Source organism: Oncorhynchus clarkii, chromosome 12 (genome assembly GCF_045791955.1).
Source record: "Oncorhynchus clarkii lewisi isolate Uvic-CL-2024 chromosome 12, UVic_Ocla_1.0, whole genome shotgun sequence".
Taxonomy (NCBI): Eukaryota; Metazoa; Chordata; class Actinopteri; order Salmoniformes; family Salmonidae; genus Oncorhynchus; species Oncorhynchus clarkii.
The window spans coordinates 84706708-84730364 of NC_092158.1; the positions used below are offsets into that span (position 1 = coordinate 84706708).

Consider the following 23657-nt stretch of genomic DNA (forward strand, 5'->3'; position numbering starts at 1 on the left):
TTTAACAGATATCACAAAAACTGCAGGGGAAAGATAAAGGTGTGTGTGTGTCTGCGTGTGCGTGTGCGTGTGCGTGTGTGTGTGTGTGTGTGTGTGTGTGTGTGTGTGTGTGTGTGTGTGTGTGTGTGTGTGTGTGTGTGTGTGAGAGAGAGAGTGTGTGAGTGAGTGAGTGAGTGAGTGAGTGAGTGAGTGAGTGAGTGAGTATAATGAAGCCCAATGCAGATCCCTCACCCCACCCAGACTGAGAGGTTTGTCCACAATGCAGATCCCTCACCCCACCCAGACTGAGAGGTTTGGTCACAATGCAGATCCCTCACCCCACCCAGACTGAGAGGTTTGGCCACAATGCAGATCCCTCACCCCACCCAGACTGAAAGGTTTGGCCACAATGCAGAACCCTCACCCCACCCAGACTGAGAGGTTTGGTCACAATGCAGATCCCTCACCCCACCCAGACTGAGAGGTTTGGCCACAATGCAGATCCCTCAGCCCACCCAGACTGAGAGGTTTGGCCACAATGCAGATCCCTCACCCCACCCAGACTGAGAGGTTTGGCCACAATGCAGATCCCTCAGCCCACCCAGACTGAGAGGTTTGGCCACAATGCAGATCCCTCACCCCACCCAGACTGAGAGGTTTGGTCACAATGCAGATCCCTCACCCCACCCAGACTGAGAGGTTTGGTCACAATGCAGATCCCTCAACCCACCCAGACTGAGAGGTTTGGCCACAATGCAGATCCCTCAACCCACCCAGACTGAGAGGTTTGGCCACAATGCAGATCCCTCAGCCCACCCAGACTGAGAGGTTTGGCCACAATGCAGAACCCTCACCCCACCCAGACTGAGAGGTTTGGCCACAATGCAGATCCCTCAGCCCACCCAGACTGAGAGGTTTGGCCACAATGCAGATCCATCACCCCACCCAGACTGAAAGGTTTGGCCACAATGCAGAACCCTCACCCCACCCAGACTGAGAGGTTTGGTCACAATGCAGATCCCTCACCCCACCCAGACTGAGAGGTTTGGCCACAATGCAGATCCCTCAGCCCACCCAGACTGAGAGGTTTGGCCACAATGCAGATCCCTCAGCCCACCCAGACTGAGAGGTTTGGCCACAATGCAGATCCCTCACCCCACCCAGACTGAGAGGTTTGGCCACAATGCAGATCCATCACCCCACCCAGACTGAAAGGTTTGGCCACAATGCAGAACCCTCACCCCACCCAGACTGAGAGGTTTGGTCACAATGCAGATCCCTCACCCCACCCAGACTGAGAGGTTTGGCCACAATGCAGATCCCTCAGCCCACCCAGACTGAGAGGTTTGGCCACAATGCAGATCCCTCAGCCCACCCAGACTGAGAGGTTTGGCCACAATGCAGATCCCTCACCCCACCCAGACTGAGAGGTTTGGTCACAATGCAGATCCCTCACCCAACCCAGACTGAGAGGTTTGGTCACAATGCAGATCCCTCACCCCACCCAGACTGAGAGGTTTGGTCACAATGCAGATCCCTCAACCCACCCAGACTGAGAGGTTTGGCCACAATGCAGATCCCTCAGCCCACCCAGACTGAGAGGTTTGGCCACAATGCAGATCCCTCAGCCCACCCAGACTGAGAGGTTTGGCCACAATGCAGAACCCTCACCCCACCCAGACTGAGAGGTTTGGCCACAATGCCGCGGCACCCAGCCAGCCCTTTGTGCCGAAGCAGAGGAATGGGAAACAGATGCCACATAAAATACCCTGGCAGGGGGTTTGTTTATTGATTCATTTGTTGTATTTACTCCCTTTAAACAAAGCTGGATTACTGCGCAGTCAAATCTGCACTGCAGTTGTGTGTGTGTGTGTGTGTGCGTGCGTAAGAGAGAAAGAGTGTGGTGTGTGTCACGTATGTGCGTGTGTGTACGTGCATTCGTGTGTGTCTATGTGTGTGTTCGCACAAGTTTGTGTTGTGTGTGACATTCGAACACAGTCTACCGGTGATCAACAAGATGTCGACGACAGACACCGTTTCCCTGTTTCTAGCTCTTAGCCAAAAAGCGTTGATGTGATGTGATAGCTGCTGGGGAGACTATACCAACCACTATGACACTGGTGTTCAGCTAGAAGTTCACAGGAAAAACACTGACGTAATAAGCCCCAGGGCCTGCGGTTAAACTGCACATTTACTGCGGGGTCTGCTGCAGGTGAAACTTCTCTACTTCTCTCCTGTGTTCCACTGAGAGTGTCCTTAGCTACATCCTCAGGTGCTCTACACATCTGAAGTGGAGGATGGAGAGAAGAGAGGAGAAGAAAAGAGGAGAGGAGTAAGATCTCTCCAGTCTCCCGGCCCCACCTGGAGTGACTCATCAATATGATCTGTCTATTTTTACTCTGAGTTTCTGACACCAATCTACTGTAATGGAGAGGAGACATTTCCTCTACTTCTCTACCTATTCCCTAATTGCACATGGTGAAGTGGGAGCAGGGTGCTACTGTGTTTTCTCCTTCTCAAGAGTTCATAAGAGCCAGTTCTTCAACTCCTAACCTATCTAGGAGCAACTTAAAAAAAATATTTAAAAAATTGTGAGTAACCGACTTCCTCTCGTCACTCAGACGACGTCTGTCCAGCTCTTCCGTTGTGGCTCCCGGCCTCCCACTCTGCCGCCAGCCCACTCTGCAGCCAGCCCACTCCATTGTAGCCACCACTCTGCAGCGTTCTGCTCTGCTCCCGCTGAAGTCACAGAGGTTGATGGCTGTCTCATAACTGTCAAGCACTCACTTTCACCACGCCGGGTTGTCGGGGGCTAGCTAGACGCAGCATACCTCAAGCTGTTTTTACCCATCAGTAGGTAGAGGGGGGAAATGAAAAGGCATGTGTGACGAATTGAGGGTGAGGGTGAGAAAGCAAGCAAGTGGAGGAGGAGAGGAGATGGAGATTGGAGGGCAGAGAGGAAGAGGAGGAAGGTGTGAAGAAATGCAGAGCTGTGGGGATCGGGAGACCTGAATCAGCACTTATGCAAACGCACCGTGGCGTTAGCCCCCCCCCCATGTTTGTGTTTGTTGTGGAGCTGTGAGTATCTCCCATATTGCGGTGTCCTCCAGGCTACAGGGGGCTGGTGGAATAGAGAGAACCCCTGTTGCGCACAGAGACTATTACATGGTCTAACAGAGCTCAACTAATAACCTACACCAGATCATCCAATTCTCACTTCCTCCTTTACAGATCATCACCTATCAGAGGAGCTGGGGCACTCCTACCTCGACTCCGATCTACACAACTCTGTCTCTCTCTCTCTCTCTCTCTCTCTCTCTCTCTCTCTCTCTCACACTCTCTCTCTCTCTCTCTCTCTCTCTCTCTCTCTCTCTCTCTCTCTCTCAGCATAGAGATGCAGTCTTAGGGCAGAGATTCAGCGGGAGGTAAGAGGCTCTGATGCAAAAGTGTCCATATTTATTTACAATGCTCAATAGGTGATGGGCGGTGATGAATGTTTACCAGACGTACTTCTCAAACAAAACAACCAAACTCAGTAAGCCTAGAACAGGCTTACCCTGTAGCTTTCATAGCTGTTACAGGTTGGGGGAGTAACTGGCTCAAGCAGCCTCCCGACTTGAATTCCTCCCTCACTCTGTCTGTTTGTGTTTTATTTTGATCCCGTCAGCTGTTTGCTGCTGTTAATCTGTTTGATTAGCTGTCATGGAGCTCCAAAACAACATTTCACACCAAATATGTGGTTTTGGTGGTTGAGGACATCTGTCCCTTCTGCAAACATGATTCACACACAAATTCACAAAAATCATAAGGCCAAGCCTACATACAGGTAGCAGACAAAATAAAGGAAACACTTGAGTAAATGAAGGACACAAAGTATATTGAAAGCAGGTGCTTCCACACAGGTGGTTCCTTAGTTACATAAGCAATTAAAACATCCCATCATGCTTAGGGTCATGTATAAAATGCCCAGTTGCCCATTATTTTGGCTACCCTGGCTAGAAGAGATCTCAGTGACTTGGTCTCAAAGGAGCATAGGGGGTTTAAAGGGTGTTTGTGTGTGTGTGTGTGTGTGTGTGTGTCAGTCACCAGATCTCAAACCAACTGAACACATATTGGAGATTCTGGAACGGTGCCTGGGACAGTGTTTTCCACCACCATCAACAAAACACCAAATTATGGAATTTCTCAGGGTAGAATGGTGCCGCCTCCCTCCAGTAGAGTTCCAGACACTTGTAGAATCTATGCCAAGGTGCATTGAAGCTGTTCTGGCAGTTCTGGTGGCCCTTTGTTTTGTCAGTTACCTGTACATACACTCCTCTGATCACCACCTGGTTGTGTGTTCACTCACCTGGTTGTGTGTTCACTCACCTGGTTATGTGTTCACTCACCTGGTTGTGTGTTCACTCACCTGGTTGTGTGTTCACTCAGGCACTTTTTTTATTTGTGTGTGTTTGTAGGTTCATGTTTGTATGTGTATCATGGTTTGTTCGGGGGTTGGTGGGGGCCCGTCCAATCAAAATGAGCGTAGGGCTCCAAAAGAGCTAGAACCGGTTGACACTGTCCCCATTTGAGGTATTAGTGCTGTTTATATGCATTTGGTTTGCTTTGTGGACAGTTGTTTTTTGTGTCTATGCCTTTGTCCTGCTGGTGGTGATTGAATCAATGCTATTGACTGACCTCCCAGATAAAGAAAGATGACACGTGAACATCATTGTATTAAACAGTGCAGTCGTGTATTGACTTTTTAATGTTGCTGTTGGACCCAGGCAAAATGGCTCACTGATTGTGTTTTAGATCAGAGACAGTGGCAGCTTCTAAAATGGACTGTTAGGGTCTGCTTCACTGCTTTCTGCCAGGAACACAATGAACCCAACACAACAAGGACTGTCTGGGGAGGGAGGGGGGAGAGAGAGAGCATGGGAGGCTGGTGGGTGGAGCTGTAGGAGGACAGGCTCATTGTAATAGCTGAAATGGAATATGGTTTCCATATGTTTGATACTGTTCCATTACAATGAACCCATCCTCCTATATCTCTTCCCACCAGCCTCCTCAGAGAGAGAGAGAGAGAGAGAGACATATTTCCCACAGATCACACAAACCCACATCAAATTTGAAAACAAATCAAACGTGGATCAACTTCCAATATCTGTTAGTCTAAATACCGCAGTGTGCAGTCGCAACAAGATCTTTGGCCTATTGCCATGAGAAAAGGGAAACCAGTGGAGTGCGAACATTGTAAATACCACCTATATTTATCTACCTGCACATTGTTACAACACTGTACATAACCAATAATATAACATTTCAAATGTCTATATTCTTTTAACTTGTGCGTGTAATGTTTACTAATGTTTCCTTTGTCTGTCTGTTCCATTTGCTTTGGCAATATAAACATATGTTTCTCATGTCAGTAAAGCCCTTTGAATTGAATATGAGAGAGAGAGAGAGTGTGTGTTCTCTGTACAATCAAACCAGGCATTTACTAATCTACCAGAGTTAGAGTTCTGAACTACACACTAAATCATGAAATAGATCAACAGAATATGAGATGTAATGAGATGAATATGAAAAGGGAGAACGGAAACAACCTGTTCAAATTGTATTATCCCACGTAATGTCATGTAATCATCCAACAAAAGTGTTACTCACTGTCAGAGGTTGCTGATAACATTGTAAACAACACGTTGCATTAAACCATAGGTTTGCCAGGATGGACATGAGAAAGAGATGTGATTCGGTGAGGGGGGTATTTTGGGGGACTGTAAGTGACCATCACTTGGGAAGTCAGTGTGTAGCACCAGTCTACATGGAACTGTAGTAGTTATAGTAGGGGGAGGTGCATCGACTGACTGTCTGCTGTTTCTTCACCGAGCTGGAACATTTTACCATCAGACAAATCTCCCTCCCCCACCCGTTCCCTCACAAAATCTACACACACACACACACACACACACACACACACACACACACACACACACACACACACACACACACACACACACACACACACACACACACACACACACACACACACACACCCGTGCGTCAACCCTCCTTCCATTGCCTCACGCCTCCATTTTTTTCCCTCTCCATCAACTCCGTGACACTCAGCAGTGAGCCGTGACATTACAGAAAAACAGAGAGGGTGGTAGAGAAAAGAGGGAGGTTGGGGAAGTAACACACGAGAGGGAGAAAGTTGAAAGGGAGGAGAGAGCTAAATTTACAGCAAGCAAGCGCACAAGAGAGTGGTAGATAAGAGAGTGAGGGACATGTGATTTCAATGTCACGAGGTGACGTGGGGACGGCTGTTGCTGGGGGTGAAGGAGCGGTGAGGCAGCAAACTCGATGGCCTACAGATCTGATGAGGGAGTGGTCCCCTTGAAAGAAAGAGCTCAATAATTTACAAAAAAAGAGGGAGAGAAGAGAGCAGCAAGAAGAAAGGATAACAGAGAAGGGACTGGTGGGAGACAGCCATCAGTAATGGACAGGTACACTACGTGACCAAACGTATGTGGACACCTGCTCGTAGAACATCTCATTCCAAAATCATGGGCATTATTATGGAGTTGGTATCCCCTTCTCTGCTATCACAGCCTCCACTCTTCTGGGAAGGCTTTTCACTAGATGTTGGAAGATTGTTGCGGGGACTTGCTTCCATTCAGCCTCAAGAGCATTAGTTAGGTTGGGCACATGTTGGGCGGTTAGGTCTCGTTTGCAGTCGGCATTCCAATTCATCCCAAAGGCATTCGATGGGGTTGAGGTCAGGGCCAGTCAAGTTCTTCCACACCAATCTTGACAATCCATTGCTGTATGGACCTTGCTTTGTGCACGGGGGCATTGTCATGCTGAAACAGTAAAGGGCCTTCTCCGAACTGTTGCCACAAAGCCGGAAGCACAGAATCATCTAGAATGTCATTGTAGGCTGTAGCGGTAAGATTTCCCTTCACTGGAACTAATTGGCCTAGCCCGAACAATGAAAAACAGCCACAGACATTATTTCGCCACCAAACTTTGGTTGGTACTATGTATTCAGTTCTCCTGGCATCTGCCAAACCAGGAGTCGTCTGTAGATGTATTCTACCTCTTTTTGAAAACCACAGAGCCAGTCCCTAGACGCATGAATGACTAAGTCTCAGAGTAAACCCTATCTCATATGTGTTACCACATAGGGAGGTAATGACGACATCAATATGGGAAATGAACTGACATTAGTGGAGGTCGGAGATAGAAATAGACCAGAAATATAGAAATAGGAGGTAGAAATAGTGATATTCTAATAGTTTCCATGACCAAAACATAATGAAACTTGCGGAAGAATGTAGGGGTTTTCTGTAGTACTGTACAGTTAATAAAGCATTAGAAGGGATCCTTCAAAGGGATGTAAGAATGGGTGAAAGTTGTGGTCAGACTTAAGAGTTCTTCATGATGCAGTCATTTTACACTCATTCCCACGGCCACATTCTATTCTCTACATTTGAAAGAGCCGAAGAAAAAATCATGGAGTTGTTCATAAGTTTGGGTGATTATAGCCATAGCTAATTAGCGGCAGGTTTCAATTAAACCATTAAGCAACAAGCTAATCTCCACCATTTCTCCAACCTCTCATTTGAGCTCAGATATTCATTCTTTTGACAAATGGTATTCATTTTCTCACATATATAAATATTCATATTCACACTGATGCAAATGGTTTTTCAACAATGTAACATGCATGTGTACTGTAGGGTTGCAGTGCTGTCTAGTGGTCGCCAGGTGTACTGCAACATAATAATTTACGTCTTTCAACTCCCTTGGGTGGCAGTAAAGAGTGGTGTCTCATACTAACCCATTGTATTGTATTGGAACAGGTGTGTAAACTGGGTTTAGTAAAGTCATTGTGCTGGAGACCACTGTACTACATCAATCTTTATTTTCCTAATCAATACACTGAATCTGTAATCAATCCCTGTTGCCTAACAGTGGAGCGAACAAGGTCCCTTAACGTGTGAAAATACATGACACATTCATTGTTGCAACCTAGCAACCATAGTACAGTAAAAGGCAATTGCCTAACAACTGTTGACAGTACAGGGAGTTCTACCTGTATATGAGCGAGACCTACCGTACATTACCCTTTATCACGTTCCCAATCACGTGGTTTAGAAAAAGCAGGACTGATCGCAGTGGAGTCTCTCACAGAGTCTATTCCAGTGACCAGAGGGAGGAGAGCTATAGTACCTTCAACAGTAACCAGACTTTCTCAACAGGCATTACAGTTCAAAACCAAATCTCTCACAGTAATGTTAATAGGGTATTTTTGAGATGTGTAACTTGGGCAAAAATAACTTCTGATTTCACCTAATTTTAACAGTCTGTCTATAAGAGCACATGTAAAAAAATATTTTTTACTCCAATCTCAATTTTTTTTTAAAGACTATAGTAAGGGCCTATTAAACGCCAAAAAAAGTAACAGGGCTGATGATTTTTCCTTAAACAAGCCATACATCCACTTGTGACAGGGGAACGGAAGGTTGGTGCAAAAGGGAGTGGCAATTGAATGAAAGCCTGTCTATGAGTAACAGGGTTAACGTGTTCTGCTCGAATAGTTTCACCATATTTCACCATACCTGAACAGGCAGTTAACCCACTGTTCCTAGGCCGTCATTGAACTGACTTGCCTAGTTAAATAAAGGTAAATATTAAGTTCAGTTCACATAACAGGGTTGACCTTAAAATGAGGGACAGACGTGAATGAATTACATGAAATAAATACATCTTCAGAGATTACTTTGTCCAAATACAATAACTACGGCTTTACAATGATGTTGAAACTTGGAGAAACTTGGGAATTAAGTGGGTTCAAATCTTCCTAGAAGTGACACAGGGTTGATGGAGGGACATGTCAAAAGGCTACGTTTTGGCACTTCAGCAAGCCTTTATACACATCTGATTTATTGAATTCTCCATTCGGTCTCTATTAAAAAGGGCACTTTGTTATAACAGGTTTTTAAAATGTAATATTAGTGCAGAACATTGTGCACCAATATAAATAGGGATGCGAAAGGCACGCTTAGTGGAACGACCCAATAGTAAACAAGTAGATAACGGTGGTTGTCACCACCACACTGTTTTCATCAGTTAACATGTGGTAGAGCAGTAGCGAAGAGCACAGAAGTAAAAAATATATAAATATGACTTGTAACACCCCATGAATTGTTCAAGTGGGGGAAGTTCGGTGAATGTACTTTAATGAAATATCATTTTTGGCACTTCTGCCGTTGTGTAAAAGATACATTTTGCTCAGTTTCCCCCCCATCCCTGACTATGGAGAAGTGGATATCGTTCATTTGTAGTAGATTTGCTCCAAGTGTCTCAGCATCATTCCTCCCAGAACCATTTATAGAGCTCAGTAACCATCCGATTCTCAGGGTGGCCTCTGATGTACTCACAGCTGTTGCAGGCATTCTGAATGGGGAAGCTGTTGATACGGACCGTGTGGATCCTCTGCCACTTGAAGTATTTACGGTACATCTCCTCATTCTCGTCCAAGAAGAGGAGGTGTTTGGCCAGGGCTCTGGGCGAGCGGAAGTCATCCACATGGATGAAGGAATCTCCAGGGATGAACTTCTCATAGTTCCCTCTTGTCGGGCCCATGACCACAGGAACTGCGCCCAACTTGAGAGCGTTATATAGTTTTTCTGTGATGTAGTCCTTATGGACGGAGTTCTCAAAAGACAAGTAGAATTTACAGCTGGCCACGATCATTCTGTATTCACTAAGAGATACCTTTTTGTTGAAAGGGTCCCCGTAGGTGTGAATCCTGATGAATTTGCGCAGCTCCATGTAGTACCAAGTTCTCTTGTGTTCTCGGTTCCAGTTGCTAACGATCCAACAGACCAGTCGGTTTTTATGTGGGACAAACTCCTCCCTCTCTTTAGTCCGAGGGACGAGAGATCCATAAGGCATGTTGATGTCTGCATCCTGCCTGTAGTTCAATGTCACATTAAACAGATCTTCCAAGCCAGGTATTCTATTTGTGTGTGCCGGCGATTCGAAATTCATCCACACCCATTTCTGGAAGGAGGGCCGTGGTTCTTGGGGCAGGTTGGATAAATCCTCTTCGATTTCTCTGTGGTGGATGAGAACGGCATCTGCTTGACTGTACAGCTCTCGGTCCGCTGTCAGGTGACAGCCTTCGATGTTGTACAAGGACCTGCAGGAGTTCAGTTTAAAGGGATGGTCAAAGGGCCAGTGCCAGACCAGCACGGTAACGTCCTGTTTGTGCTCCACCTGGAAGTGCTTGGCCAGGACAGGGAGCCAGGTGATAGCAGGTCGGTACAGTAGACAGGTCAGCAAGCAGCCCAGCAGGAGAATGCCCATCAGGCTCTGGTGCCCAATTCTACAATTTGGTCCAAGACACGTCATTTGGCCTGTCAAAAGGAAAGGCTGTTCGTTTATACGTTTATTAAGAAAAGGCAAACATCAAATCACTATTATTGCATGTATTCGTAAAGTTGACAATGATTATTTTAGCACGAGGACTACTGGTCAATCATAAACTCAGACTACAGGCATGTTTTAGGGTGAGGGCAGACATCTGCTGAAGAGGCTAGTTCTCTATCAGCGGACCATTTCATTGGTTCACTAGTCATGCATATTATGTGGTTGTCATAACAGTAATCAAAGTCAATAAGACAAGCTTAGGTTTCTGTTAGGTTAGTGACTTCTGAAGTGACTGAGGCAGTGGTTGTCACGAAGATCCTGAGTTCACAGGACATGCTTTCCATCCAGAGAAACAAATTAGCCATGTGGTCAAACTAAACAAATACTCTGGATACTTATCCGGGCTATTGTGTGTATAGAGTCCACCCTCTGACCCCAGAATATATCAATAACTATTGAGGATACAGTAAGACTATTGAACTAAGGAGTCATGGGACCCAATGTGTTGGGGGCTGTGATTTCACCCTTGCCCGGGGTAATTAACTACAGGTTGCAGGATATGTAACCCAAAGGGCTACTAATGAGAGGACAGGTTCTACGTAAACATACTACGCAGTCAAATAAAGACAGCACGTTATACAACGGGAAATACAAGAGTAGACAATAAATTACATGGTAATAACAAACCTGTGTGACTGTTTTGATAACAACAAGTTGCCATAAAGCCAGCTAATATTTAAATACATGAATATAGCTGTATGTATGTAGGATCTATACACACACACACACACACACACACACACACACACACACACACACACACACACACACACACACACACACACACACACACACACACACACACACACACACACACACACACACACACACACACACACACACACAGTATCTGATAAAACGTTAATTCCGATGTTTTCTGTTTCGATCTTGTCGGTTAAAAGAAACACAATCCTTTTTCTAACAACCGATGATACAGACTTGATAAAAGACAAACACATCGGAAACTCAACACTAAATCAGACAGACAGAGACTCCATTCAAACATAGAGAACAGCTACATCCAATAATTCATATCTACACCACATTCCACATTGCTCTTCAAGGAAATAATATACTGGGTGAGGGGTGCTTACCTGCTAGCTCTGAGATTTGACTTTGAACTTAAACAGAATGATGTTGCTAGCTTTGACTTAAAACCACACCTGACACCTAGCTGAGTCACATTGCACTCATGTGTCTCCACAACCTTGAGTGAGGATACGCCTAGAACTGGTGTGCTACTGCAGGCAGAGGGACAGCCTCTCTAGCCTTTGCCCTTCATGTCACACCTTAGACACACTGCCCACTTCCCTGCCGTGTGCAATTTGTCAAAGAAATACACACCTTCATAATGTGCTTCGTTTTGTCAATGTGGGTTGGAGAGCGACCCTCCTGTAGGTTCTCACTCCTGCCCCAGAGTTGTAAATAACCAGGTGCAGCTTATCAACCAGCTAATTATTCAAATCAGGTGCGCTAGATTAGGGTCGGAGCGAAAACCTACAGGATGATAGCTCTCGGGGAACAGGGTTGGAGAGCCCTAGTATATGATGTGTAAGTAGTGTTATGAAATGTAAATAATATTTTAAAAGACAATGCATACGTGTAAAGCAGTGTAAATATCAGAGGAGGAAGTAAATACTCAAAATATAAAAATACTCCAATATCTTGACTTTGTTGTCCTTAAGTCATTTTGCCACAACTTTGGGAGTATGCTTGGGGTCATTGTCTATTTGGAAGACCCCTTTGCGACCACGTTTTAACTTCCTGACTGATGTCTTGAGATGTTGCTTCAATATATCCAGATAATTTTCCTACCTCATGATGCCATCTATTTTGTGAAGCAGTGGCTTCTTCCTTGCTGAGCGGCCTTTCAGGTTAGGTTGATATAGAACTCGTTTTACTGTGGATGTAGATACTTTTGTACCTGTTTCCTCCAGCATTTTCATAAGGTCCTTTGCTGTTGTTCTGGGATTGATTTTCACTTTTCACACCAAAGTACGTTCATCTCTAGGAGACAGGACGCTTCTCCTTCCTGAGCGGTATGATGGCTACGTGGTCCCATGGTGTTTATACTTAGATACTATTGTTTGTACAGATGAAAGTGGTACTTTCAGGCGTTTGGAAATTGCTCCCAAGGATGAACCAGACTTGTGGAGGTCTACAATTTTTTTCTGAGGTCTTGGCTGATTTCTTTAGATTTTCCCATGATGTCAAGCAAAGAGTCACTGAGTCTGAAGGTAGGCCTTGAAATACATCCACAGGTACACCTCAAATTGACTCAAATGATGTCAATTAGCCTACCAGAAGTTTCTAAAGCCATGACATAATTTTCTGGAATTTTCCAAGCTGTTTAAAGGCACAGTCAACTTAGTGTGTGTAATCTTCAGACCCACTGGAATTGTGATACAGTGAATTATAAGTGAAATAATCTGTCTGTAAACAAGTGTTGGAAAAATTACTTGTGTCATGCACAAAGTAGATGTCCTAACCGACTTTTCAAAACTACAGTTTGTTTACAAGAAATGTGTGTAGTGGTTGAACAATGAGTTTTAATGTCTCCAACCTAAGTGTATGTAAACTTCCAACTTCAACTTTTCCAGAGTGGGCTCTGCTAAGCTATGATACATTTTGTAAGCACCACCAACACAGTGAATGGGAAAATGTATTGAAAGGGAACTCCTTCTGCTAGTGATTTGCTGAATGTGCAACCCTAAAGGAGAGCTGTGATTGGTTAATTACCTTTTATAATATCTTCAAAAGTACCAGAGACCCAACTCTGGAAATGTTACATGTTTGAAGATTATTATTGTTCCAAACAATATGTCATTTGGTGCCATATTATTAGCACACAATGATTACGTCAAGGTTGTGACTCCACAAACTTGTTGGATGCATTTGCTGTTTGTTTATAATGTCAAACCCCCCAGAAATGCTAACCTCCCATTTAATTGTAATGGTGCTCTCACCACCAGGATAGCATGTCTTGGGCCTTTTTTCACCCAACTTTTTTTTCTTTTTTTTTTTTTACCCCTTTTTCTCCCCAATTTCGTGATATCCAATTGTTGTAGTAGCTACTATCTTGTCTCATCGCTACAACTCCCGTACGGGCTCGGGAGAGATGAAGGTTGAATGTCATGCGTCCTCAGATACACAACCCAACCAAGCCGCACTGCTTCTTAACACAGCGCACATCCAACCCGGAAGCCAGCCGCACCAATGTGTCGGAGGAAACACCATGCAACCTTGGTTAGCGCCGCACTGCGCCCGGCCCGCCACAGGAGTCGCTGGTGCGCGATGAGACAAGGACATCCCTACCGACCAAGCCCTCCCTAACCCGGACGACGCTAGGCCAATTGTGCGTCGCACCACGGACCTCCCGGTCGCGGCCGGTTACGACAGAGCCTGGGCGCGAACCCAGGGACTCTGATAGTACAGCGCCCTTAACCACTGCGCCACCTGGGAGGCCCTTCACCCAACTTTTAATCTAAATCCAATGACATGGTGACATTTCTGTTGATTTCAAGTTGAATTCATGTTAGTTGAAATCTCAACCAAATGTAAATAAAACTAGACTTTGAACTGACATCTGTGCCCAGCGGTTGGGACCAAATTTGGTTTATATTCAAAATTGGGATGACTAGGTTACCTAGACTTATTCAATACAAAATTATTAACTTGAATTTTATTAGGCATACAGTTGCATAGGGCAGGACTACACTATGCAAATCTGCATAAAGCAAGCTCAGCCTTGTGAGTTGTATCGTCCAATCATGTTGTTTTCTCTGTGTCTGTGCATAGTAAACTCCACCAGTCTTCTTTCAAATATAATTAATATGAACAAGTCTCCTCGTCTGAGTCTGCTCTTGGGTTCACCTGCTCGCTCCGCGTAACATAATCTCCAATCCAAGAACCTGAAGTAAATCATTAGGCCATGGCTATCCTCTTCCTTTATTAAAAAAAACACCTCACATGAAATGAAATCATTATTTTGTCTCCTAACAACTATAGAAAAGCTCAGTGTATTAGTGAGCAGTTATCTTCATATTATTCCTATAACTGCATTCTCTTCTCCTCTTTATCTCAGCGAGACGTGGCTATTGTCGAGCAGGGGATGTCCCACCTTGTTGTGTTTCTACCCCCCCATTCAGCACCAGGTATGTTTCCCTCGGCCTTAATTACCCAAGGATATGGACATGACCTGGTGAACAGGACCTTGGTGTTTGCCTCGGTTGTATTCATTAGGGCAAAACGGAAAATAAGCATTTCTTATTGGACAAGTTCAAGTCTGTTTACCTCTGTTTGCTTTAGGGTTGCAACACTAACATAACAGGGAGGCTTTGTTTGAACAAGTCAATGCGTTGTTGAACTTGAATAGGCTCTAACTGCTATATTAATGGATTGTGTGTATGACGAGATGTAGGGTGTTTTAATGCCGTATAGCAGGCGTGTCAAACTCATTCCATGAAGTGCCTACTGTCTAGAAGTTAGTTTTTTACTTTCAGTTATGCCCTGGACAACCAGGTGTAGGAGTTCCTTACTAATTAGTGACCTTCATCAATTCATCAATCAAGTACAATGGAGGAGTGAAAACCTGCAGACACTTGGCCCTCTGTGGAATGAGTTTGACTCCTGTGCTGTATTGGATCAGTGAAATGACTGATTATGGACACATTAGGTAAAGTAGGATTACCTACGTCTACTCTATCATGTTGAATGCTGGCCTTGTGCCTTTAACCCCTATTTTACTGTTGTTAATAAAGTTGCAATGAGATTTCGGCATTCATTCTTGAAGAATATTACTTGTAAAATGTCTTGTTAACTGAGACCATCATAACCTAAAATATAACCCCTAACCCTAACCCTAACCCTAACCCTAACCCTTAAATCATTTAGACTCCTATGCCTAACCTTAAATCATTTAGACTCCTATGCCTAACCTTAAATCATTTAGACTCCTATGCCTAACCTTAAATAATTTAGACTCCTATGCCTAACCTTAAATCATTTAGACTCCTATGCCTAACCTTAAATCATTTAGACTCCTATGCCTAACCTTAAATCATTTAGACTCCTAAACCTAACCTTAAATCATTTAGACTCCTATGCCTAACCTTAAATAATTTAGACTCCTATGCCTAACCTTAAATCATTTAGACTCCTATGCCTAACCTTAAATCATTTAGACTCCTATGCCTAACCTTAAATCATTTAGACTCCTATGCCTAACCTTAAATCATTTAGACTCCTAAACCTAACCTTAAATCATTTAGACTCCTATGCCTAACCTGAAATCATTTAGACTCCTATGCCTAACCTTAAATCATTTAGACTCCTAAACCTAACCTTAAATCATTTAGACTCCTATGCCTAACCTTAAATCATTTAGACTCCTATGCCTAACCTTAAATAATTTAGACTCCTAAACCTAACCTTAAATCATTTAGACCCCTATGCCTAACCTTAAATCATTTAGACTCCTATGCCTAACCTTAATAATTTAGACTCCTATGCCTAACCTTAAATCATTTAGACTCCTAAACCTAACCTTAAATAATTTAGACTCCTATGCCTAACCTTAAATAATTTAGACTCCTATGCCTAACCTTAAATGATTTAGACTCCTATGCCTAACCTTAAATAATTTAGACTCCTATGCCTAACCTTAAATAATTTAGACTCCTATGCCTAACCTTAAATAATTTAGACTCCTATGCCTAACCTTAAATCATTTAGACTCCTATGCCTAACCTTAAATCATTTAGACTCCTATGCCTAACCTTAAATAATTTAGACTCCTATGCCTAACCTTAAATCATTTAGACTCCTATGCCTAACCTTAAATCATTTAGACTCCTAAACCTAACCTTAAATAATTTAGACTCCTATGCCTAACCTTAAATGATTATGCCTAACCTTAAATGATTTAGACTCCTATGCCTAACCTTAAATAATTTAGACTCCTATGCCTAACCTTAAATAATTTAGACATGCCTAACCTTAAATAATTTAGACTCCTATGCCTAACCTTAAATAATTTAGACTCCTATGCCTAACCTTAAATCATTTAGTCTCCTATGCCTAACCTTAAATCATTTAGCCTATGCCTAACCTTAAATAATTTAGACTCCTAAACCTAACCTTAAATCATTTAGACTCCTATGCCTAACCTTAAATCATTTAGACTCCTATGCCTAACCTTAAATAATTTAGACTCCTATGCCTAACCTTAAATCATTTAGACTCCTATGCCTAACCTTAAATCATTTAGACTCCTATGCCTAACCTTAAATCATTTAGACTCCTAAACCTAACCTTAAATCATTTAGACTCCTATGCCTAACCTTAAATAATTTAGACTCCTATGCCTAACCTTAAATCATTTAGACTCCTATGCCTAACCTTAAATCATTTAGACTCCTATGCCTAACCTTAAATCATTTAGACTCCTATGCCTAACCTTAAATCATTTAGACTCCTAAACCTAACCTTAAATCATTTAGACTCCTATGCCTAACCTGAAATCATTTAGACTCCTATGCCTAACCTTAAATCATTTAGACTCCTAAACCTAACCTTAAATCATTTAGACTCCTATGCCTAACCTTAAATCATTTAGACTCCTATGCCTAACCTTAAATAATTTAGACTCCTATGCCTAACCTTAAATCATTTAGACTCCTATGCCTAACCTTAAATCATTTAGACTCCTGTGCCTAACCTTAAATCATTTAGACTCCTATGCCTAACCTTAAATCATTTAGACTCCTAAACCTAACCTTAAATAATTTAGACTCCTATGCCTAACCTTAAATAATTTAGACTCCTATGCCTAACCTTAAATGATTTAGACTCCTATGCCTAACCTTAAATAATTTAGACTCCTATGCCTAACCTTAAATAATTTAGACCCTTATGCCTAACCTTAAATAATTTAGACTCCTATGCCTAACCTTAAATAATTTAGACTCCTATGCCTAACCTTAAATCATTTAGTCTCCTATGCCTAACCTTAAATCATTTAGACCCCTATGCCTAACCTTAAATAATTTAGACTCCTAAACCTAACCTTAAATCATTTAGACTCCTATGCCTAACCTTAAATCATTTAGACTCCTATGCCTAACCTTAAATAATTTAGACTCCTATGCCTAACCTTAAATCATTTAGACTCCTATGCCTAACCTTAAATCATTTAGACTCCTATGCCTAACCTTAAATCATTTAGACTCCTAAACCTAACCTTAAATCATTTAGACTCCTATGCCTAACCTTAAATAATTTAGACTCCTATGCCTAACCTTAAATCATTTAGACTCCTATGCCTAACCTTAAATCATTTAGACTCCTATGCCTAACCTTAAATCATTTAGACTCCTATGCCTAACCTTAAATCATTTAGACTCCTAAACCTAACCTTAAATCATTTAGACTCCTATGCCTAACCTGAAATCATTTAGACTCCTATGCCTAACCTTAAATCATTTAGACTCCTAAACCTAACCTTAAATCATTTAGACTCCTATGCCTAACCTTAAATCATTTAGACTCCTATGCCTAACCTTAAATAATTTAGACTCCTAAACCTAACCTTAAATCATTTAGACTCCTATGCCTAACCTTAAATCATTTAGACTCCTATGCCTAACCTTAAATCATTTAGACTCCTATGCCTAACCTAACATTTAGTCTCCTATGCCTAACCTTAATCATTTAGACTCCTATGCCTAACCTTAAATAATTTAGACTCCTATGCCTAACCTTAAATAATTTAGACTCCTATGCCTAACCTTAAATCATTTAGACTCCTATGCCTAACCTTAAATAATTTAGACTCCTATGCCTAACCTTAAATAATTTAGACCCTATGCCTAACCTTAAATAATTTAGACTCCTATGCCTAACCTTAAATAATTTAGACTCCTATGCCTAACCTTAAATCATTTAGACTCCTATGCCTAACCTTAAATCATTTAGACCCTATGCCTAACCTTAAATCATTTAGACTTATGCCTAACCTTAAATCATTTAGACTCCTAAACCTAACCTTAAATCATTTAGACTCCTATGCCTAACCTTAAATCATTTAGACTCCTATGCCTAACCTTAAATCATTTAGACTCCTATGCCTAACCTTAAATCATTTAGACTCCTATGCCTAACCTTAAATCATTTAGACTCCTATGCCTAACCTTAAATAATTTAGACCGCTATGCCTAACCTTAAATAATTTAGACCTAACCTTAAATCATTTAGACTATGCCTAACCTTAAATAATTTAGACCCTATGCCTAACCTTAAATAATTTAGACTCCTATGCCTAACCTTAAATAATTTAGACTCCTATGCCTAACCTTAAATCATTTAGACTCCTATGCCTAACCTTAAATCATTTAGACTCCTATGCCTAACCTTAAATCATTTAGACTCCTAAACCTAACCTTAAATCATTTAGACTCCTATGCCTAACCTTAAATCATTTAGACTCCTATGCCTAACCTTAAATCATTTAGACTCCTATGCCTAACCTTAAATCATTTAGACTCCTATGCCTAACCTTAAATCATTTAGACTCCTATGCCTAACCTTAAATCATTTAGACTCCTAAACCTAACCTTAAATCATTTAGACTCCTATGCCTAACCTGAAATCATTTAGACTCCTATGCCTAACCTTAAATCATTTAGACTCCTAAACCTAACCTTAAATCATTTAGACTCCTATGCCTAACCTTAAATCATTTAGACTCCTATGCCTAACCTTAAATAATTTAGACTCCTAAACCTAACCTTAAATCATTTAGACTCCTATGCCTAACCTTAAATCATTTAGACTCCTATGCCTAACCTTAAATCATTTAGACTCCTAAACCTTAAATCATTTAGACTCCTATGCCTAACCTTAAATCATTTAGACTCCTATGCCTAACCTTAAATAATTTAGACTCCTATGCCTAACCTTAAATCATTTAGACTCCTATGCCTAACCTTAAATATTTAGACTCCTATGCCTAACCTTAAATAATTTAGACTCCTATGCCTAACCTTAAATAATTTAGACCCTATGCCTAACCTTAAATAATTTAGACTCCTATGCCTAACCTTAAATAATTTAGACTCCTATGCCTAACCTTAAATCATTTAGTCTCCTATGCCTAACCTTAAATCATTTAGACCCCTATGCCTAACCTTAAATAATTTAGACTCCTAAACCTAACCTTAAATCATTTAGACTCCTATGCCTAACCTTAAATCATTTAGACTCCTATGCCTAACCTTAAATAATTTAGACTCCTATGCCTAACCTTAAATCATTTAGACTCCTATGCCTAACCTTAAATCATTTAGACTCCTATGCCTAACCTTAAATCATTTAGACTCCTAAACCTAACCTTAAATCATTTAGACTCCTATGCCTAACCTTAAATAATTTAGACTCCTATGCCTAACCTTAAATCATTTAGACTCCTATGCCTAACCTTAAATCATTTAGACTCCTATGCCTAACCTTAAATCATTTAGACTCCTATGCCTAACCTTAAATCATTTAGACTCCTAAACCTAACCTTAAATCATTTAGACTCCTATGCCTAACCTTAAATCATTTAGACTCCTATGCCTAACCTTAAATCATTTAGACTCCTATGCCTAACCTTAAATCATTTAGACTCCTATGCCTAACCTTAAATCATTTAGACTCCTATGCCTAACCTTAAATCATTTAGACTCCTAAACCTAACCTTAAATCATTTAGACTCCTATGCCTAACCTGAAATCATTTAGACTCCTATGCCTAACCTTAAATCATTTAGACTCCTAAACCTAACCTTAAATCATTTAGACTCCTATGCCTAACCTTAAATCATTTAGACTCCTATGCCTAACCTTAAATAATTTAGACTATGCCTAACCTTAAATAATTTAGACTCCATGCCTAACCTTAAATAATTTAGACTCCTATGCCTAACCTTAAATAATTTAGACCCCTATGCCTAACCTTAAATAATTTAGACCCTTATGCCTAACCTTAAATAATTTAGACTCCTATGCCTAACCTTAAATAATTTAGACTCCTATGCCTAACCTTAAATCATTTAGTCTCCTATGCCTAACCTTAAATCATTTAGACCCCTATGCCTAACCTTAAATAATTTAGACTCCTAAACCTAACCTTAAATCATTTAGACTCCTATGCCTAACCTTAAATCATTTAGACTCCTATGCCTAACCTTAAATAATTTAGACTCCTATGCCTAACCTTAAATAATTTAGACTCCTATGCCTAACCTTAAATCATTTAGACTCCTATGCCTAACCTTAAATCATTTAGACTCCTATGCCTAACCTTAAATCATTTAGACTCCTAAACCTAACCTTAAATCATTTAGACTCCTATGCCTAACCTTAAATAATTTAGACTCCTATGCCTAACCTTAAATCATTTAGACTCCTATGCCTAACCTTAAATCATTTAGACTCCTATGCCTAACCTTAAATCATTTAGACTCCTATGCCTAACCTTAAATCATTTAGACTCCTAAACCTAACCTTAAATCATTTAGACTCCTATGCCTAACCTGAAATCATTTAGACTCCTATGCCTAACCTTAAATCATTTAGACTCCTAAACCTAACCTTAAATCATTTAGACTCCTATGCCTAACCTTAAATCATTTAGACTCCTATGCCTAACCTTAAATAATTTAGACCGCTATGCCTAACCTTAAATAATTTAGACTCCAATGCCTAACCTTAAATAATTTAGACTCCTATGCCTAACCTTAAATAATTTAGACCCCTATGCCTAACCTTAAATAATTTAGACCCTTATGCCTAACCTTAAATAATTTAGACTCCTATGCCTAACCTTAAATAATTTAGACTCCTATGCCTAACCTTAAATCATTTAGTCTCCTATGCCTAACCTTAAATCATTTAGACCCCTATGCCTAACCTTAAATAATTTAGACTCCTAAACCTAACCTTAAATCATTTAGACTCCTATGCCTAACCTTAAATCATTTAGACTCCTATGCCTAACCTTAAATAATTTAGACTCCTATGCCTAACCTTAAATCATTTAGACTCCTATGCCTAACCTTAAATCATTTAGACTCCTATGCCTAACCTTAAATCATTTAGACTCCTAAACCTAACCTTAAATCATTTAGACTCCTATGCCTAACCTTAAATAATTTAGACTCCTATGCCTAACCTTAAATCATTTAGACTCCTATGCCTAACCTTAAATCATTTAGACTCCTATGCCTAACCTTAAATCATTTAGACTCCTATGCCTAACCTTAAATCATTTAGACTCCTAAACCTAACCTTAAATCATTTAGACTCCTATGCCTAACCTGAAATCATTTAGACTCCTATGCCTAACCTTAAATCATTTAGACTCCTAAACCTAACCTTAAATCATTTAGACTCCTATGCCTAACCTTAAATCATTTAGACTCCTATGCCTAACCTTAAATAATTTAGACTCCTAAACCTAACCTTAAATCATTTAGACCCCTATGCCTAACCTTAAATCATTTAGACTCCTATGCCTAACCTTAATAATTTAGACTCCTATGCCTAACCTTAAATCATTTAGACTCCTATGCCTAACCTTAAATCATTTAGACTCCTAAACCTAACCTTAAATCATTTAGACTCCTATGCCTAACCTGAAATCATTTAGACTCCTATGCCTAACCTTAAATCATTTAGACTCCTAAACCTAACCTTAAATCATTTAGACTCCTATGCCTAACCTTAAATCATTTAGACTCCTATGCCTAACCTTAAATAATTTAGACTCCTAAACCTAACCTTAAATCATTTAGACCCCTATGCCTAACCTTAAATCATTTAGACTCCTATGCCTAACCTTAATAATTTAGACTCCTATGCCTAACCTTAAATCATTTAGACTCCTAAACCTAACCTTAAATAATTTAGACTCCTATGCCTAACCTTAAATAATTTAGACTCCTATGCCTAACCTTAAATGATTTAGACTCCTATGCCTAACCTTAAATAATTTAGACTCCTATGCCTAACCTTAAATAATTTAGACTCCTATGCCTAACCTTAAATAATGTAGACTCCTATGCCTAACCTTAAATCATTTAGACTCCTAAACCTAACCTTAAATCATTTAGACTCCTATGCCTAACCTTAAATAATTTAGACTCCTATGCCTAACCTTAAATCATTTAGACTCCTATGCCTAACCTTAAATCATTTAGACTCCTAAACCTAACCTTAAATAATTTAGACTCCTATGCCTAACCTTAAATAATTTAGACTCCTATGCCTAACCTTAAATGATTTAGACTCCTATGCCTAACCTTAAATAATTTAGACTCCTATGCCTAACCTTAAATAATTTAGACCCTTATGCCTAACCTTAAATAATTTAGACTCCTATGCCTAACCTTAAATAATTTAGACTCCTATGCCTAACCTTAAATCATTTAGTCTCCTATGCCTAACCTTAAATCATTTAGACCCCTATGCCTAACCTTAAATAATTTAGACTCCTAAACCTAACCTTAAATCATTTAGACTCCTATGCCTAACCTTAAATCATTTAGACTCCTATGCCTAACCTTAAATAATTTAGACTCCTATGCCTAACCTTAAATCATTTAGACTCCTATGCCTAACCTTAAATCATTTAGACTCCTAAACCTAACCTTAAATCATTTAGACTCCTATGCCTAACCTGAAATCATTTAGACTCCTATGCCTAACCTTAAATCATTTAGACTCCTAAACCTAACCTTAAATCATTTAGACTCCTATGCCTAACCTTAAATCATTTAGACTCCTATGCCTAACCTTAAATAATTTAGACTCCTATGCCTAACCTTAAATAATTTAGACTCCTAAACCTAACCTTAAATCATTTAGACCCCTATGCCTAACCTTAAATAATTTAGACTCCTATGCCTAACCTTAATAATTTAGACTCCTATGCCTAACCTTAAATCATTTAGACTCCTAAACCTAACCTTAAATAATTTAGACTCCTATGCCTAACCTTAAATAATTTAGACTCCTATGCCTAACCTTAAATGATTTAGACTAACCTTAAATAATTTAGACTCCTATGCCTAACCTTAAATAATTTAGACTCCTATGCCTAACCTTAAATAATTTAGACTCCTATGCCTAACCTTAAATCATTTAGACTCCTATGCC

General features: G+C 40.7%; 2 protein-coding genes across 3 annotated transcripts in view; one reads left to right on the forward strand and one right to left on the reverse strand.

The window, feature by feature from the left end:
* LOC139421542 (adhesion G protein-coupled receptor E5-like) overlaps window positions 1-23657 on the forward strand; it is a 78660-nt gene that overhangs the window by 11770 nt on the left and 43233 nt on the right. The window lies entirely within an intron of this gene.
* LOC139422326 (4-galactosyl-N-acetylglucosaminide 3-alpha-L-fucosyltransferase 9-like) lies at window positions 7885-11656 on the reverse strand. The gene is made up of 2 exons (XM_071173521.1): window positions 11556-11656; window positions 7885-10388 (listed from the first exon to the last, which is right to left on the reverse strand). Exon 2 carries the CDS (start codon window positions 10381-10383, stop codon window positions 9337-9339), a length of 1047 nt encoding a protein of 348 aa, XP_071029622.1. The 5' UTR covers window positions 10384-10388; window positions 11556-11656; the 3' UTR covers window positions 7885-9336.